General features: G+C 35.2%; 2 protein-coding genes across 9 annotated transcripts in view; both read left to right on the forward strand.

The window, feature by feature from the left end:
- Positions 1-20770, forward strand: part of LOC119640394 (unconventional myosin-IXb) — a 73091-nt gene that overhangs the window by 29629 nt on the left and 22692 nt on the right. For 3 of the 8 annotated variants that reach the window (XM_038038394.1, XM_038038392.1, XM_038038393.1), the window contains exons 2-3: positions 7397-8036; positions 8109-8308. In XM_038038394.1, coding sequence (XP_037894322.1) covers positions 7504-8036; positions 8109-8308 — 733 coding nt within the window. In that variant the 5' untranslated portion in view covers positions 7397-7503. The other 5 variants (XM_038038400.1, XM_038038398.1, XM_038038395.1 and 2 more) reach the window with 4 other exon arrangements.
- LOC119640395 (probable chitinase 10) lies at positions 13563-14179 on the forward strand. The gene has a single exon (XM_038038401.1). It carries the CDS (start codon positions 13688-13690, stop codon positions 13937-13939), a length of 252 nt encoding a protein of 83 aa, XP_037894329.1. The 5' UTR covers positions 13563-13687; the 3' UTR covers positions 13940-14179.

A 20770-nucleotide genomic window follows, 5' to 3' on the forward strand; every position in this document is an offset into this window, starting at 1 on the left:
GTTTAGATTCCTCAAGATGTTAGTTGGAATGCCATCATTTTTCTATAGAGAGTTTTAAGACCAAGATGGTAGAAAATTGTTAAGCGAAGGTTCAATTCCTTTGCGGCATAAAGACAGTAGTCAATTGCGTATTGTGAGCTTTCAATGTTCTTTGCAATAGAATCTTTTTTCGCATCTTCGCCGAGTATAGCTTTATTTGAGTTAAAAAGCTTGGGCATGATTTTGACTTTTTATTCATAAAGTCTATTCCCTAAAGCTGGGAGACCAGTCCCAGCTAAGATGTTGATGAAGGGCGCCGTGCGAAAAGTATAGATACTTTCTCAAAGGGCTTCGCGATAGACCGATTTAAAGATCTTGACATTAGATTTGCATCTAATGCCATAAATTTTGAGCACCACACTCAAGCTTGCTTAAAACAAGCATTTTGCTAAGTTAGCCAATAGTGTCAACATGTGCATGGCCTTTCCAAGCAATGTAGTTTGTGAAATTCAAGATAGTCTAGATGCCATAATATTTTCCAATAAGTTTAAAAGACAAGATAGCAGAGAGGTTGGACGATAGTCCGATGCGACTTTGGAATAGGAACAAGTGCCTCAGTCTTCCACCTATTGGGAATGTCGCCCTCAAAAACACTGTGTTACATAGGTTTTATACAGGCCATTGATCAGTTGTTATCCTCCCTTTTGATTTGGAAAGACAACTTTCAAATTTTGCGGCCGACATAGAATTTTCCAGGAATATGGCGCCTCTGCCATTAGGGTCAGCATAATTTATATATTTATTTTTCGTGTATAACCGAAATTTGAAGACTTAGTATTGGGTGCCAAGATAGAATGTTTTTAAAAGCATTACCCACGCTTATTTATTGCGAACTCTACTCAAATATTCGACATTATTCTGGAAACGGTCTTCCGTGTTAAATGGCTTATCGTTTGGGTATATGTTTAATTAATTAATTTTAATTATTTTTGATTTTATTAGTTGAGTTATTTTTTGTGAGTTCGCAATTTCTGCCTCTGAAGTATCATCGTATGCAGAAAAAATACATCGATAGCTTTGAATATATCTTTGGAGACATAGACTTGTTGCAGAATGCAAACTGTAGGGAAGACCAACATTTATATGAAGCTTGCTGGCACTATTTACCCACATCAGAAGCTACATATCGTCAATAGTCATTTGTCAAATGTCTGGCCTACATAGTGCTAACAAATATCATACGTAAGTGTCTTAGAACGCATGCGTTTCAAAACTTAAATACCTGTCTGGGTAATCATAGAGGTTCGATAGCACTTTTAATAGTCAACGTAGTATTCTTGCGTGTGACTTAATTACTGATTATTTTGCTCTGGGGACCTTTTTTACACTCTCTCGCAGTTGTGGTTCAGGATATGTTAACTTTATGCCTACGTAAGTAAAGCTTAGAAGGGCTCCAGATAGACATACCTTGTATAATACCGATCGGTGCAGAAGCATTTTCTGAATCAATTTAAGCATGTATGTTAAATGGTCTTTCATCAAATCTTTCGAAATAGTAGATTCATAATTTTAAAAACTTCCGCGATGCTTGATTTTCACTCATTTAAAATTGAATAAAAATGATTCTTATCAAGCGAAAGTTAACAACAAACCGATTTTCGCGTGTTTAGTTAAGTTGGTTTAGTTTATTACCCTGTACCACCCGTGATAGGAAAGGTTTATGCACATTTTAGAATTATTGCTTGAGTTAATGTAATCCGTCTGTCCGTCTAATGTCTATCTATATATTTTTTATTCACCTTACTGGTCGCAATTGTCAACATAGTTTGCAATTTGGTACACTGATGTGTTTTATATCTATTGAAAATGGATTGGATCGGACCCTTTTTGTCACGAGCTATTTTTGAGTGTTTGAGTGTTTTGAGAGTGAATTGGACTCTTTTCTTATTATTCTCCCATATAAGCGTTCCTAGGAAAAATCACGTAATCCGTGGCAAAGAGTTCTAGTTTTAAAGACTGCGAAGTAGACCAAGATTAGCTTTTGGTGTTTTACAACAAAAACAGTTAACTCTACTTAATGTGGACCGCGTCAGTGTGCGATTTGGGCCGCTCTCCATGGAAAGACTCTCTTGAAAAGTGCGCTTTTGTAAAAGTATAAGTCTTGTCACTTTATGACGAAAAGAGATGAAGCAGAGCGGTACATTGTATGCATGTATTTTTTAGGCTTTATGACAGATTACATTGCGGATATGAGACGAGTTTTTGTTAAACTATTTTAAAATTTCATGTTCACTGTGGCACATTCATGTTCAATGTTGCCTAAAGGCAACATTCCTTTTGCATATTAGAATAATATGGAGCAAGTTGGTTAAGTAAAAAGAGGTTTCAGTTTACAAAAGGGTTTAATCCAAAAGGGTTACTCGATAGTATACATACTTGCCAGACGAAGCACAACACAAACTGCTTGAGTCGTTTGTTATGAACAACTTATTGCAACAATGCCTTCACTTTGGCAAATTTGATAAGGAGGTGTTTAGGTAGTTTGGATCAGATAGGACCACTTTTTCAGCGCTTTTCCATCTAAATATTTTTACAAAGAGAAGCTTTTATATAGATATATTCAAGGTCTACTTTTTAGTATATTGTAACGAAACTTATATCACACGGAACATTTGATATATAAACTGTGCATACTTTTGGGCAATGACGATCTATGTTCGCATCCTTTCTCATAAAACGATCCTCATGAAAAGCAGAGTTTTATTTACATGGCAATAAAGTCTATTTTTTTTAGATGAAAATAATTGATATTTTAGTGAATTTGGACCTTGCAAATCTACTCCTCCAAACTCTTTTTATGCTTTATTTAGAACTAACTCATTCCGAGGCAAAAAGGTTGAATTTTTCTTTGATTAGAATTCAAGCCAAGTGAAGAAGCTGCAGTGTGGCACGGTCCACAATTACATTACCATTACTCCACACCGCTTTACTTAATGCAGTTATTCACATCAAGACTTTTCAAAATATGTTGGTATATTGGAACACATCGAAGAAATGGTCCCATCCGAACTATTTTTAAGAGCGTTCATTCTTCGTTTTAAAAAATGTCGATGTACCGAATTTCATTAAAAAATCGCGATCGTTGAACACAAGAAAACAGGATAGTCAGACAGACAAACAAGCTTAGATCGGTCTTATAAAAGATGAGTTCATCTTCAGTCTTTCTGCATAATATTCTGCTGAATATACTGCACCAAAATTGGTGCGGGGCATAATATAAGTAGATGAAGAAAAAATACTTCTCTAATGGAAACATTAACAATTAAACCTTAAATGTAAGAAAACGCTCCAAATAGGCGGAAAAATACTCCTTTAATGAAAAAAGTTGACGATACTAAATTTGATTATTTAGCTTTTAACGATTAGCTCTTGCGCTGAGCTTGTTTTACATCATGTTACTAATCTTTTTGCCTTTTCAAAATTTCAAGCTTAAAAATATATGTGAGATCGTTCGTTATTCTTTTATGGTTTATTTGATTTGAGAAAACAAAAAAAAAAAAAAAAAAAAATAGTATAATTTATGACATTTGATGGATAAAGAGTAGAGGATACCAGCAAATCTTGCTGTCAATACTTAACTATTCCTGCGTACTGAGATTCATTGAACGAAGCGCGCGAATGGAAAAAGCTGATTTAGGAAAAGAAATTTATTATACACGCAGGTGGTTCTCCCTCTTTTTCTTCAGTGTTTATTCATAAATTCCGCCAATTGTGAAATGTTTCTTTAAAAAGATGCACTCTGCTACTATGACGCTGATCTCATTGTTAAATGTAACTTTGTCTGAGAGAAGATATTTATTTATTTTTGTATTCATGTAATATATTATGTTTGCGTTGAATCACTTTAACGGTAACGCTATTAACTATCTATAAGTATTAGCATGTGTTTGTAAAAGCACTTGCCCTCTTCTTCTCTAGTATGAGTGTCGTCGTGTCGGTTATTTAACAATTAACAGCTACTCCTCTTCAATGAATATTTATTGTTATTTTGAACCTGTAAATTACTTCATAATATCAGGTTGAATTTGTTTGAATTTCTCATTAACGTCACTTTTCAAAGCATATAATCCTAATAGAACTTCGCGTGCCTTGTTGTTGGGGTAGTGCTTGTCACTCTTAGAGATTTCTTATTTATGCGACTGAAGGAGGAGTTTATGTGTCGAATAAAATATTCACTAAAGGGCAACGTTGTTTAGAATTTTAATGCATTCTTTTTCATTCTGACCGCACGCTCGATAACAAGTATTTTTGTCGAACAGATTGTTAAACAAGGGCATATTTGCTACCTTAAATTTACTATCTATTTACATGGTTTAGTAGCGATTGTTAATGTCTTGTGATTTCTAGAGAATATGTGCAATTTACTGAGAAGTTGCACCTTTTCGTTTTCGCAATGTAAGCCTCTTGTAAGAGCTTCCGCTATGCTTATATCAAGTGCCCCTTGGTAGGCAATGGCCGAGACAAGATATGACCATCAATTTAACTCATCTAAGTTAAAGGTGGACGATATTGGTACAGACACTGGCAAGTTGCCCCTTTTTTCGATTCCGCAATGTAAGTCGTCCTATGGATTTCTGCTGTACTTACATAGAATCCCTGTTTGGTAGGTGATTATCCATATAAAGTATGACCGCCAATTTAGATCTTCGTAGTTGACGATGAGGGATATCAGTACAAATAAAATTCTGCGAATTGTCGTTTATTCTTTTGTATGCTACGAAGTACTTTGTTAGGGAAGGTATACCATTGCCAGAACTTATAAAAAACGTCATTTGCGCAGATCATCAATGATCTATTGACGGAAACTTTTCTTCTTTACCGAAACATGTTAATGTCGTCAAGCAATTTAGCAAACAAAAATACTTTTTCAAAGTTAAACATTGTGTATAACATTATCATTGATTTTTGTATGCGTGTATGCGAATATTCGGACTCCTCGAAAGCTTGGAAAAAATACAGCGCTTCTGCTGTGAGATTTTGGGTAAACTTTTATGAGTTTACGTAAAAATTTTAATAATGCTACTACTTCCTGGGCACTATTTTGCCATTAAAACAATCTACTTTGACTCCAGCCCCTCCAGCCCTAGGGCGAACTAACGGGGTACGGAAAATGTTCCACTGCATCCGCACCATCCACACCGGCGAGCGGGAATACCTAGGTAATGTCGGAGAATCGCGAAATAATTTTAGACGATGACAATTTGTCCAAATTTCTCTATAAGTTTGGGCATCTGCGTAATGCGCGTTGTGTCCTACTAATATATACGTAGGTATATGCAGGCAAGAGATTTGAATCCCAATTAAGTCCCTTAAAGGGAATTATCGGCGTTGTCAGCGTTGTCCCTCAATTGTCTTGGACAAATGCCTGCATAACGCGACTACACACCGCAACTGATTGTTCTTCAATCGTCTTGACCAGCCTTGAAATAACTTACCAGCAGTGATTTACCCCACCTTTTTAGATGCTTGCACTTTCAAACCAAGACGTGTGCCAGTACCATCCCCCTTCTCACCTTCAATTCCAAGTGCTTCACACGCAGACAGACGTCTTGGTGCACAAAAAATGTAATATTATTTAATATTAAAAAAAAAAAAAACGAAATGAGAAACCGAAATGGAGAAGATTTCAGTCGCATCTTGGTATTAACTGAGGATCGATGCAAATGGGTTATTATTAACAATATGTTTATGGGATTTTTTTCATTTGGTCCAACTATTTACGGTGTTTTCGAGAGAGCGCACTTTTAGGTGTGATCTTTGGACATATGCTACAGAAATATTTCCGTTTTCCATTATGTCGCTTGGTTTTTGTGGTTTTAACAATAGGTTTGGAACTATAGATGAGAGATGAGAGAGAAACTATCGAATGGACGAATTCCACGTTAATTAATTATATCATGACTAGTTTCCATGTTACAAACGAGACGATAACCTTAATACATATCTCTTACTTTAATGTTTGGCTAAGTGGACACAAAACAAATGTATATATAAATGTATTCATTTATTATACGGCGTTGTGTAAAGGGTACAAACCGTGTTCGACCATTTTCGCGTATGTCATATTTATTAAAATTCATTAGTGATCGGTTTGCGACGCATTGACATTTTTCCTCATTTAGTGGTATCTACAACAAATGATAACAACTGCGTATGAAAAAATGCACGCGATTTTTATTTCAAAGAGTCCTCTTCAGCCATTTGCGTTGTATCTTTCATTGAAAAAGTGTTTAGCTTCTTTAGCCTGATGATAGCATTACCATTTTGGGTATCGTAAAAAGTATGTTATGTGATGTTGTATTCATGACTTCTTTTTTGCGGTTTTCACGTAGTCGTCCCGTAAGATAAATAACTTTTTTGCTTTTGTTTTTAAAAAAGGGAGAGTGTAAACGCGTGCACGCAGATAATCAGGTTTTTCGAAGCGATCTCGTCTCCTAAGTTATATACAGAATTTTTTCGTTTCTTATGAAAACATGATTTAAAAATTTTAATTATATCCACGTACATACATATAAATTTTTAGATAAAAAGGCTTAGAAAAAAAAATGTGAAGCAAACGTTCGCAAGTTGAAAGATCGGTCTGCATCTGCCAAATTGCATGAAGAACCTATTATAACGTAAAAAGTACAAATGAGCACAACAAATAAATTTGTACGAAAGACAAATTCTATTAAATGTCCCACACTCCATACAAACATTGCATACATGCATGTGCGCTTACATCCACACGTACGTACGTACGCAAACCTAAATGTAGCAGCATGGCGCACGAATTTCAAATTTATTTTCATCTCTCCAACTTCCCATTGGTCATTGCTGGCAAATTGTTTTTGCCTTTTCATATAAAAAAAACATTGCAATTGATATTTAGATAAGAACAACCAAAAAAAAAAAAAAAAAAAAAAAAAAAGAAGAAAAAACGGCAGCAAAAGATGATGGAATTGCTGTATTAGGAATCATTCTTGGAAGAGAACATACATACATTTAGTTGGACAGATAGAAGCAATATATGCTATGTAAGCTTTCCGCAAAATTTATTGACATATCCAAGCTAACGATCTCCAGATGCAGTAGGCGCCTATTTTCTACTTTCTTTATTCCTTACCTATGCAAATAGTTGAAGTCACTGTCGTCATTTGTATACCAGAACAGGCGAGGATTAAAACTACATCCACTTATACTCTCAATGCTAGTCACCTAAGAAATAACTTTGTTAGTTTGTTAGGCGCGCACTGAAAGGCAAAATTAACATGCCTTTGAGAAGTTATGGTCATTGAAAAAAAGAATTTTAGCCGTACTGGAAAATTAATTGAGACCACACAGCGTGAGTAACGTGGCAATTCTTATACATTTACAGATGATCCCCAATTGGATTCTAAGAATGACTAGAAATTGCCAACCTAACAAGAAAAGATAAAAACAATAATAAACAAAAAGAAGGAGAACGGCTTTAATAAAAATGATATGTTGCTCCCTGATGAAACATATGAGGATTACAAACAACGTTTAAACTCATTGGACTCAGCGGTCGCAAACATAAGTCATAATTCATCCCTGTCCACTGAATATAACAACAATAGCAACAATAATTTGAAAAGTATTAGCAAAAGACCAAAGGAATCGCAGATCAAATCCAAGTATCGAAGCAGCAAAGGTAGTTGTGCCAGTTGCGCAGGTGCCGCTGATGGCGACAGTAGTAACATTGCTCTTCGAAAAATTGATGAATTTTTTAATAATATTCCCGATCTCGAGACTGATAAGTTCCCATATTTATTATTCACTGAACATTTAAAGCAAGACGACATTGTCAAAAACGAAAACAGTGAAAATGTCAACAGTAAATGCAATATGGTGGTCTGCTGTGCTGCGAAGCAAAAATCGAAATTTACTATTATTCCATTGGCTGAAGATCCTACATTCATACGTACCTGTGAAAAGTATATACAACATTATAAATTACGACCCGATTTCTTTTGCCAATATTACAAAGCAATCAGGTTAGCAGCAAGCCCTTTTAGTTAGTAAGCCCTTTTTACGCTAATTAATTAATTCATTTTGCATTGTTCTAGCAACTCAAATACTTCGTCATCGGAAAAACATTCTAAGACGAAAAGCTCGTCTAATCAAAAATGCTCTTTGCCATCCGTCCCAACTATCAACGTCGCCGATGAAAGCGTGCAACGTTTCGCTCAACGAACTGCTATTTATACGTTGCCGTTGGGGAAGCGTAAAATAAAATATGCAAACGATTTCCCTACTCTCAAGACAGGTAAGAAACACATGCCATTCTTATTATTATTTTTGTTTTCTTAGCATTTCTACTTTACGATGATGAAAATCGATCAGTCATCTTAATCGTATGACATTAGGAAAAGAATGTCATTTTAAGACTCACTTAAAATGAACCCTTCATTCCTTTCCTGTACTTGTTGGGAACAATAAGTACGCAATTATTGGTCTTACTCATATGCTGCGTAAGTAAATATGAAAGCAGAAATTGCCCATAATGCCACGTGTACTCTACCACACATGTCATAGCTCGGAAATTTGGCAAAGATAAGCAGTCATAGTAACAGCACATATCGAAATGTGCGGACACTTTTTCTATCAACAAAAATGTCGACATTTGTGGGAACGAAAAGTGGAATTATTCTGAGAATCTTGGCAGATGCAAGCGTACCATTCGCATCAGCTGCGAGGCTGAATCGCTTTGGTAAGAACACTATATTCTGTGTTCGCTTTCTCACTTTCTTCTTCTGTAACAAATAAAAGCCAATACTTTTTCTTTTTGGAAACGTTTCTAAGGTTGCTAAGAGGTTGTGCTGTATCTACCATTAGTATCCATTCTCTCTTAAAAATCAATTTCGAACTTTTTCATCAGGCTTTAAAATATTCCAGAATACATTATTGATGCGTCTCCTATAAACAATAAAACGGCCAGGAAAGAAAACAAAGAAAGTCGTAAACACTAATTACACTGCAATAATCTTTACTTCGACTTTGATTGACTGCAAACAATTGACACAAATAGGAACTAGGCTAACATATTTTTATGCTGTTATTGTTATTATTATTATACTACACAACTGTGAGCCGTTTATATATCTACAAAAATCGTAATTTGAAGTAGTTCTTGTCTATTTTACGATAAAGAAGCGAGTGGCTGCTTATGTTATATGTTATGTAAATTACTTGTATAATATTTTTCGAAAGAGTTATCATTACCTATAACATAAACTTATGTATATATAAGCATATATGATTAATATTAACGGGAATTTTTTTTTTTAATTTTTTTTATACCCATCACCCATTCACCCATCACCTTTTGTCAAACATTCGCAATAGGCAGAAGGAAACATCAGAGACCATTTCTTGAGGGGCATCAAATTCTGAATCGATTTAAACATGTCCGTCTGTCCCTCTGGCCCTCTGCGTAACGTCTGCCGTAAGCATCCTCCTGAATGAACATTGAACGTTCTTCCACAGAGGTTAGTATTGAAGATGGGCTAAATAGAAGAAGGGATACGTCTACACTACCACATAAACTGACAATACCTCTGCTTTTCAAGAGTAACGAAATATATTTTTTTGTTCATTACTAATAAACTAAAGCACACAAATTTGCAAAAAAATTGAATGTATGTTCTATGAGTGCTTGTATGGGAAATGGGAAACATTGACTGCGCCCACCCAATGCTACGATATATCAAAATTTATATTTTTCTTCAGTACCTTTATAACGCGCAGAATCAAACATCAAAAATCTCATAAAGTGTATGAATTCTCGGCCAGCTTCAAATTCGGAAAGAACCTAAGCATCCCCGCCTATCTGTCCGCCTTTATTGCTGTTTGTGCAACTTTGTAGTATTTGTGGGAATCATTTTACCGTCAGCAAAGATGAGCACATTGTCTACAAATTTACAAAGGAATTTCGAATTGACCTAAACTAGTGAAAGGACACACCTGCAACGCCTACGTGGCTATATGAGAGAAACTTTTAATTTGAAAATGGAAGATATCAACTGCGACCACTCCCTATTATCGAGTATGAGAAGTTTGTTCTTTTACTTCTTTTGTCTTTTTTTGGCGTGAAACGTGCCGAATTTAATTTTCTTGCTTGTTCATGTATATGTCCGTTATTGCCAAACATTCGGCAATTATAAATTTTTGCTTAAGTGAAGACTATGCGGTATGCATGGTGTGAGAAGTGATCGAAAAAGTGGTCCAATTTTTGATAGCGATTGTCCTTACGCCAAACTTTATCTAAACACATTAAAAATTGCGATCTGCAAATTGGACACAAGATAGAAAGACACACGAACGGGCAGCCAGACAAGCTTGGATCGGTTCAGAAAGTAATTTAGAATAGATCAGCATTATAAATGGTGGTTCAAGCTCTTTTGGGTGCTATATACATCTGCACAAACTTAATATACGCCTACACCACAAGTAGCATAGCATAGAAGCTTTGGTTGCAGTAATACTGATAATAAAAATCATAACTACCCATCTATTGGTTGAAGACCAACTCTATTTAACCTTGGATTAGGACTGCCTTTACAAAAATCAATTAGAATTAGTGTTGTTGTTGACGAAACAGCCCATTTCGTTCTTTATTGGATGCTTTGATGAAATTCTTGTTAAAATCAAACAGTGACGTTATAATATTAGAAGATTTAATGTAGAAAATGGTGAAGAACTTAATTAAATTTCCCGATCGAAATGTATAAATGTAATCAGTCACAGTTATGTTAGTACGTCGAACAATTTTTCGAATTTTGTAAAATTATTCAATGCGTGTGCGGAAGACGGAAATGTGTGTGCATTTAAGAATCGTAGAGAGTAGAGTTTACTGTGCATTGCCGAAGTGCCACAATGGAATGGAACAAAACCAAAAATTCCAACATAAACAGAGGTTGTTGCATTTGCTAACACAAAGCAAAGGCAAAGTTGTGCACATTGTCCAATATAAATTTCACAAAGCCTGCATAAGCATAAAAGGGACTCGTTTAGTTTCAATTCATTTCACAACTTTGATCAATTCCATGTTATCCTTTGTTTGTTACATGCTTCTTAATCAATGTAGTTTTAATGTTCGCACAGATTTCTTTATTGAACTTTACACTTGAGCTGCCAAATTGGATTTTAGTGTATTTGGTCATTTGTAAACAGCTTCCGTAGTGTGATAATAAAAAAAAACGGGATTGCTTAGTCCTGTTATCTGCGGATCTTACGAAGTTAACTAAATAAAATTTTTACAGCTTAGCACAAATTAAATAAAAAGAAATCATTATGCATTATGTTTATAGGAAAGTGTTAATGAAAAATATACAAATAAACATTTTTTCATATCAAATTTTGAGAAATAATTAGTTTGCGGTTACCTCAATTAGTTGAAAGAATTTCGTAAAGGCCCTAAAAGTAGGCTACAACTTTAAAACAGTGGTTTAAACAAACTTAACATCCTTTTACTTAGCATACTTTTAGAATTATTTGCAAATTTTTTTTATTAAAAAACTTTTTAAATATACATGTCACTTAAAAACTTGCCTCTTAAACCCGTATTCTCATTTTTATACAAATTACTGAGAACATGTAAGCTATTTTGTCTAAAGCGCGGTTAGATTATACGCTTATTCTCTAAAGCGCCATTAGATTATACAAATACATGTTCAATTATTGAAAAATATTCTCAGATGGGTGGCATTTTTATACAACATATACGCTCATGCTTATTCTCAGATGGTTGGCATTTTTATACAAATTATTGATAACATGTACGTAAACACAAGTGTGGACGCTTATTCTCACATGTTTGGAATTTTTATACAAATTACTGAGAAGATATACGCTATTTTCTCTAAAGCCCGGTTAGATTATGCGTTTATTCTCTAAAGAGCCGGTATATTGGTTGAAAACTATGCAGGGCCACGAAACGCTTCTAATTTTCTGCCAGTTCAGCGGTATCGTCAACGCCTCCATCATTCTCATGGGAATCAATGGCACACTCAGCTAACCCTCGTACCGCCTTAGTCATAAATTAGGACTAAGTTAACCCTGGTTAACTATTCGTATTTCTATTCTTATAGAGATTGTGGCTCTCTTGTTACCTTAGTTACGTTTAATATTTTCGGGGGTTTTACTTGCTTTATTCATAAAAACTTTTCCCTTTTTATAACTAATAAGTTTTCGAAGGAGAATCGCATTCGATATGTAAATCATTTAGATAATAATTTTAATGATAACGCCTTGAATTTAATTGAAAATATTTATTCATTTATTACAACTACCGTTTAATAAATCAACCACATATGTTGTTGATAACAACGCGTCTGCCTCCTTTAGGGCGTTCGGAACTGTTCTTCTTCTTCTACGCCCGCTGTGTTTGCCACGACGACGCCCACGTCCGCCGCTTCTGCCTCGACGACGTCTAGGGCCTTCGGGGGGACTGCATTCACAGCCTCGGTCGTCCTGTCGAACAATGCCTTGACACCCATCGGCTTCGAGTCATCGCAGGTGATGTCGCCGTTTGTTTAAAATTCTTGTATATTTTTCGTTTCGTTTTTGGCTAAAAAAATGTAAAATTTACATTAATTTCATATCAAAAAAATAAATAGTACAGATCCGAGACCGGAGATCGTAAATTAAAAATTTAATATATGTCGTAAATACATTGCTCAGGAGATGAGTGAGCTGTCGGGAAAACCGCGCTACATTTCACAATTCTATTCCGACAGGTACAAATGCTGCACAGGTTCGCGAAGAAATATGTGCTCCTTATGGGCAAGATACGTTATCAAAAGCAATAGCCAAAAGATGGTTCAATCGTTTCCGGTCGGTAAAACTAGACTCGCTCCCCGAAGTGGACGGCCAATCATGGAAAAAATGAATGAAATGGTCGAACAAGAACGTCATATAAGCAGTCACGCTATTGCCAGAGACTTAAACATCAATCACAAAACAGTACTCAACCATCTGCAAAAAGCTGGTCACAAAAAATAACTTGATGTGTGGGTACCGCCAGACTTGACTCAACAAAATTTAATTGGGCGAATGAACTCGAGCCATTCCTTCAACGTTTAATAACTAGTGATGAAACCTACGACAATGAAAGAAAAAGATCATGATCCAAGCGAGAAGAAGCTCCACAGGCCATGGAGAATCCAGCGCCCACAGCTATAAAGCTAATACCTTATATGGAAATAAAATTAAGTTCCAAGTAGTCTTTATCCCTTTTCGTCGTGAAGCACTGTAAATTAGGCTTTGCGGCTCTCTTTTTATAAGAACTTGTATGTAGGGGTTAAAAAATAGATTTGTGTTGTCCAAATTTGGCACAGTTAATTTAATTGCAATATTCCTTTTACTGACCGATTTTTGCTATGAAATATTAAAAATTGCTCTTTTTGCCTTACAAACGCTTAATGTCATTAAACAGTCTTAAACAGTCTTAAACAGTTGTAAACAGTTGCAAACACTCTGGAAAAATAGCGAAATGGGTATACCTTTGTATGGCCAAGCATTTACACTTGCTGAAGATTCTAAATGAACCTCTTGGCCCTGGTCGCGCTGGTCTCTACACAAGGTACAGAGGCTTTTTATTTATTACGAAATAATTTAAGAGATTAGCAATGGCGGTTGGACGGTAATGCGTGATTCTGAAGGTCGTATTGGTCCGTATGCTTGTAGAGGTAATCAGCGGGTTTTTTACGACGATGGAGAACGTACACGTCGTAAATCTCAGTATATCAGAAGAATGCGTCTCGGTGGCGCCATGGTGTGGGCTTTAGACCTGGATGATTTCCGTGGTCGTTGCGGTTGCGGTAGATATCCTTTGTTAAGGACTATAAATCACGAATTACGTGGTTTTTCTGGTCAGAAAGTGAATGATTGCTCGTAAGTTGAGTTTAAAATATTGAAAATTAGTTGTGGAGATAGAATAATTAGTTTGGAAAAAAAACAGATCGAGAAAAGCAAGCCATTGACAGTTTAGAACAACGCTCTAAATCTAAGAGGCCTCATCTGATAAAAATTTTTGATTTTCACAATTTTTTTAGCTGTAAGAACTAAAGCTCAGGTAACCCTCTTGGTAGATTAGGGAGGTTGCAAGTAGTGAAGAGAGAATATTCTATTTTTGAGCGGATAAATGTTTTGTAAATTGTGAGTGCTTTTGTTGAGTAAAGCCCCGTACGAAGGTAAGTAACTAGATAGACGATGTTAGATCGAGATTGATGGAATTTGCAATCTTCATTAGAACCAAAATGAGGAAGATGGATCTATAATTAACCAACTTGTCACGATTCTTGCCGACCGTCGGAATCGGAATAATTGTGTACGACGCCATTCGTCTGAAATGATGTTTTTAATCAAACATTTGTATATGGCATTCAAAGAGGCACACAGATTTTGATCAGAGAGAACTTTGATCATATCGTATTTAATCCCGTCACATCCCGCAGCAAAATAGTCGTAAGTTCATCTAAAAAGAAGATGGCATGCCTGCGTCAGATAATTATAAGGAAGTAACAGCAATCTAGGTTCCAGTCAACAAACAAACGTAGGTGCAGCTTGTTGTTGGCTTCATTCCCAGTTCTCTTAGTCTGACGATGACCATTTAAGAACTTTCAAAAAAGCCATTTGTTGCCGTTAAGGCGCAATTCTTAAATTGAAAGAATCCAATGCTTCCTTTTCGCTTTCCTTACCGCCACTTTCCATTCTTTTTGAACTCCCTTGAAATGCCACTTTCAATTGGTAGAATTCGCGTATATTGAAAATTTTTGTCTGGAAGCGTGCAATCTGCGAGGATAGCAGAAAATGAAGCTTTCCACCATGGTTTTGGCAGAAAAGTTTCGTTGTTTACAGATTTGTTTTAGCATTTCTATTTTCCGTTTGAAATATTTTTTGAATTGAGGAAATTTCAGAATCTAAGTTAACATTAGACAAGCAATCTAGTAAAAACTTATGAGATATAAAGCCGTTAATTTTTATGAATCAATTCTCGTCAGTTTCAAAACTGGTGGAAAGACGGCAGCTGTTACCTAAACAAGCATCATTCGTAATTTCCCGCTGAGAAATTAATTGAGTAGAATTTAAAAAAGTCGGATCCAACGAACTTCCGATGATCGGACCACAATCAGCGTGCAAAAAAAGTGACTGTACGTTTATTAGAACAACTAAAGAAAGTACAGTTTTACAATGGAAAGGGCCTTTCTCCTGTTGCTCGAAATCAAATCACCAAAACCAGTGGGTCTTGAGTTAAAATCACCATCCAGGACTACGTTATGAAAACCACCCAGAAAATCAGAAAGTCTTTCTATTTCGTCTTTAAAGTAGAATTGAAATGGAACATTAGATGGAAAGAGGGCAAACACTTTCACAATATTAGGCCTTGGATTGGTTGTTTTTAAAATAATTATGACCACGACAACTTCATCATCATCATAAGGACGGCATTTCGAGATTTTCAGATCCGATGCATTTTCATTAGATGAGAAATTTTCGCTACAAAAAATTTACTGCTTTTAAATTTAGAAAAAAAATGGAAAATGTCAGCATTGCGTCCAAAGCTCTGAATATTATATTGCAAAAGGATTATTTTTGTCATTTACGAGATTTAACCCTCACGAAAATAATGAAAATTTGTTAATTTTCTTTCTAGTTTCTGATAATTCTTGTACACAAACAGACGCCATCACAAAGTTGTACTTGACGTGACTGCGCGGAACACTGCCTCTCAATGCATTCACAAGTGATTTATCTTATAAATTTGCGCGAAACACTTTCTCTCAATGCTACTTTTCGTAGGGACGGTTACATAAGGCGAGCTTTATAGCTGGGTTCACCCCAAAACGAGAGCGCGTCAGTGTACCAAATTTCATCGAAAAATCATGGGCAGACATACTTACGTCGGTTCAAGAAATGATTTTGGATCGATCGATATAATGAAAAGGCAGTCTGTACTAAGTCCGCACAAACTTAATATACTCTGCAATGCAATTGGTATGTGGTATAATTACAACCAAGACCTTGTGATGAATTCTGTAATATATTCCCATTTTTCCCGAAACTTACAACTTTAGATGCTTAGGGACTTCTTTCCAATTAGAAGAAATTATAATAGCGAGTAACTAAATATTCTTTCTAGAAGTGCTTTCTAATGTGAACGATGTTATTAAATTTTAGCCACCGCCTGAGTAGCCGAAGGCGAGGAATCTCGACTAGCAAGTCAATGGTCGTGGGTTCGAATCTCAAGTGCGGTAGAGTTTTTAATAATAAAAGCCGATAGCCTTTAGATGCTAGTGCTTTTAAGAGTTTAGTCTTAGAATTTATTTCTCTGGCGAAATTAATAATAATAATAATAATAATAAATAAATTGAATAAAATCGAATGAAAATGAATGGAAAAACCGTTAAATTTCGGAATACTTTGTAGAAAAAGTTGTTAAGCAAAAGTTATTATAGTTTTGTCTTGAAGTGTATACGTATGTGCGCTTCTGTATGCATGTATATAAATATTCTTGTTTTTTTCTCTTTTCCTTAAAGTAAACAGAAGAGAGAAAAAGAGAAACGTGAAAATAAAGCCGGTTTAGAAAGAAGCTGAGTGTGTGTTAGCAAGTGTGAGCTATAAGATCAGGTTGACAATTGGTTGATGTATATAATGTAATATAAGTTTTTTCGAAGTAAAATTCAAAATCAGTTGGAGTTGAACTTTGAAAGTGATTAAAACGCCTTCGTTGACGCGTGTGCAGGCGTATGTGAAATCATAGTGAAAAACAAATTATATGTATAGAGAGAATTAAATAAAAATGAAAAATTGTGCAAAGCATTAAAAAAGTTAAGCACAATGTCTAAAAAAAACGTTTTGAATCCAAAATTTTGAAAAATAACTACAAAAAAGCACATTATCAATAAATTTTTGAAAAGGTATTCGTGAATTAAGTTAGGCATTGTCGACTTTTGAGTGGCTTTATGATATGATACCTACGCGGTCATTCTGCTAAATATGAAATTGATTTGAAACCTTTAGCTTGGGGAGTACGAAAAACAACTCGTTGTACAAGAGACTGGTTGGTTATGAATTCACAGGAATCTATGTGTGTGCATATTTAGAAACAAAAAAAAAAAAAAAAAAAAAAAAAAAAAAACGAATGACAGATGAGAAGAGAGAAGTAGAGAAAGAGAGGAAGAGGACCAGTAGCATAAGCAACACATATCGTTTTAAGCTTAACTTTTTGACTGGTTTTTCATCTTTTGTTTTTGCATTCGTATGTGTCTAAGGAATACATAAATAAGAATACAAAACTCAGCATAACATTGCGAGGAACGCACATGAAAAGCTACACACAAAATCTTTTAGCGTACAAACCATAAGTACAAAAAGCAACGATCTTCGAATAAAACAAAAAAGAAACAAAAAAGGAATCCTATGAAAAGTAAACAAAAAGAAAAAAACAAAAAAAATACAAAAACTGAAAAAAAAACATGTACAAAACCCGATCGAAAAACAAATATCCAAGAATGCTGCTTCAGATAAGTCGTAGACTTTCAGCGGAGGGCAATACGTTTATTGTATATATACACATAAAATATTCTGTATAGAATGCAAAAGTGAGGCATATTCAATTTTGAGTTTAACCATTGCCAGCAATCTTTTTGCGACAGACTTACAACTGAGAGACGATTGCGCAAAACGCTCTGCAAAAAACCATTTCTTTATATTGAGTTTGTTAACAACCGGCCATTGATTGTTATTAGAGACGACTCCCACTTCTATAAAAATACTTTAACCCTAATCTCGCTATATGTTGACTTTGAGTCACTTTTAAACTTTGAACCAGAATTTTGTGATAATTATTACATTTCCAAATGGATTCGCGTACCTGATTAAGAGTCAAATCGTGACGTGGTTTCTGATAAAGAAAAAAAAAAACGTACTTAGATTAGGGTTAGGCATAATCTTCGCACTTATTATGAAGTGAACTTAGAAATTCGGGCAATTCGCACAATGCGCAAACCAGGTTAGATCGAAATGAGCTCCCTTTGCCGATTGCTTCGTACGAGACGGTCCTCCTGTTATACTGCAATCAAGTGTGCCATCTGCCTCTTAAATGAATACATCGGGTTGTTAGCTTTATCTTAGCTGTAGACGAGCAGCACTTTTAACCTAGCGGAAAGAAATTAATAAAATGAAGATTCATACTGTAACTCTATTACCCTCCAGACAGGAATGAATCTCACGAGATCACTGTATTTCCTATCTTCTGTGCTCAACTACTAAAAGTCAAATATTTTAAAACATGTCAGATATCTATCTCTTCTCACTCCTGGCTGCCTTTAGTAAAAAGCAAATACAAAAAATTTATGCTCCACATGGAGTCTATCACATCGCTTAAAGCGTCTCCGGTGTAACTTGACGTTTCTTGCAATTTCGGCATACAAACGCACTTATAATACTATTACTAATACCATTACTATTACTACGCACTACATACTATTTGATTTGCTTTGATGATCATTGATCCTTTGCTCCTTTTCCATAAGTATCCTAAAATATGGATGTCATAGCTATCGCGATCGCGTAAGTTTTCTGGAACAAATACCGACTTCGGGCGATCAGAGCGCACATCATCATCGACTTTATTAAAAATTAGCAAACCGCTCACAAATTATTTTCTCGACAGTCTTTCAAGCCAATGCTAACGGTATTTCTTCTCATCAAATATTAACGTGTTTAGTCAAAGCGAGGAACTCAGATTTTTCTATTAATTGAAAAAATAACAAAAATAACATCGCTAACTGTACTGTAACTGAACTGTAACCTGTAAACTAATTGTCATAGCGTAAACTGTAATTGTCGTAGCGTCGGTATTATTCAAAAATTATATGAGCGCGTTAACAGTGCTGCCATATATGTGTTAAAAATCGTAAAATTACTTGTTAAATTTTCACATATCATTTACTGGTCAGGGCTGTTTCCATGACAATTATTGGAAAGGGCAAAAAAATTATTTAAACTAGATAGGGATGCTTGTTATAAGTCGTAAGTCGTTTGAAAAAAATTTTTTAAACGGTTATCCATTCGACGTGTTTATGGCCGGACACACGCACTTTTCAATTAATTAAACCACAAACTTGCGATAATACTTAGCTTTCCTTATTAATTTTTACAACCTGAAATGTTCCAGGTTACAGAAACATCAACGAATCTGTTTGAATATTCCACCAAGCCGGGTCGCAAGTATTTCCACGTGTTACAAGACGGAATGACAAATAACGGCTCGTGGTAATCAGTTTGATAAAAATGCACCCGTACAGGCAACAGTTCATTTAATAGATTCTTCTTAGCACTTGGAAATTTTCTCTAAGATATATGTATTCTTCAAACACAAACGGGTGCACAACTTCCCATATGTCTTGTTAAGCTAATTGCATACATGTTGCATTGCGAGACGCAAGAAAAAATAAAATTAAGAGTGATTGTAAACAAAAAATTTACACAAAAAAAAAATAACGTTCTCGCTAAGAAAACATGAAACGTCGAACAAAGAAACCCCTTCACAAACTGTAAATAACTTTGTGCAAAAACCGAAAAAACTTAATTTCAAATTTTTTGGCTTTTTTTCTTTGATCCATTAAACTTTGCGTCGTTTAGTTAAAATTTGTGGTAAAATTCCTTGATTTTAAATCGTCTTCAATGATTACCATTTTATTGCCTGATGTAATAAAAAGCAAACGCTGATCAACGATGGCCACATTAGGCCTTTCAAAAGTCTTCATTCTGGATAAATATTTCACGGAGCTGCAAAAATTTTGGGAAACCGAGAAAAAATTACAAGGTAAGTTTCCCTATTTTGAGGTAGAGAATTTAATATAACGTCTTCTGGTAATGACTCGGGCAGTTGTACCGTCTTTACTATAGTAAGAAACTCTTCGCATAACCGCTTCGCTAATTTTTGGACATTATCTCAAGCAATCGCAAGTGTGGTGCTACCCATAGAACGAAATTTATGCGAAAGCTGGGAATTTTCAGGCTCGAAATCGGCAAAATTTTTGATCTTTTAATGTTAATATTCCAATCATAGTTGAATGCTTTCATCGCTATAGTTGGCACAAATGCCGGAACTTATTTTTGGATTCCTCTAAATTATTAAATAAAAAGTAAAAACACTGCACTAGGTCACGACCCACCATTAAATACCCAACACTAGTCTATAATGAGTATATAAATTCAAGAATTCAGGCGTTATATGGGAAATGGTGGAAAAAGAAGCGCAATTCGAACCATTTTTAATAACGTGTGTTCTTGGGCCGAAAAACACCAAATTTTAGCAAAGCACCTGAAATTTTGCGGCTTGTATGTTCTGCAAAATAAACTATTAAAAATCAGGAAGGTCTTAAATTAAATTTAATTTTCTTTCCCCAATTATTTTATACCCTACACCACCTATGATACAGGCAGCATCAAGTTTGTTGGACGTTGACGAACGTAAAACTCAGAAGGGTTTAAGATAAGTTCATCGCTTATTATACCAATCGGTTCAAAATCACTTTTTGGAACGATCTAAGCCTGTCTGTCCGCAGACAGATGTCTGTGTATATATACTTGTGTTCCACCAACAGGTCGCAAATTTTCAAATACAGTCCAACCTGTTTTTGTGCGGTGGATAGGGACCGCAGAAAAAGAATCGCACAAAAAAAAATATTCAAAAACTTCATAAATAGCTATAAGAAAT

The sequence above is a fragment of the Glossina fuscipes genome, unplaced genomic scaffold (assembly GCF_014805625.2).
Source record: "Glossina fuscipes isolate IAEA_lab_2018 unplaced genomic scaffold, Yale_Gfus_2 121, whole genome shotgun sequence".
Lineage (NCBI taxonomy): Eukaryota > Metazoa > Arthropoda > Insecta > Diptera > Glossinidae > Glossina > Glossina fuscipes.

Excerpts from the sequence above, each read along its gene's own strand:
- LOC119640395 (XM_038038401.1), top strand. The coding sequence starts at position 13,688 with ATGCGTGATTCTGAAGGTCGTATTGGTCCGTATGCTTGTAGAGGTAAT.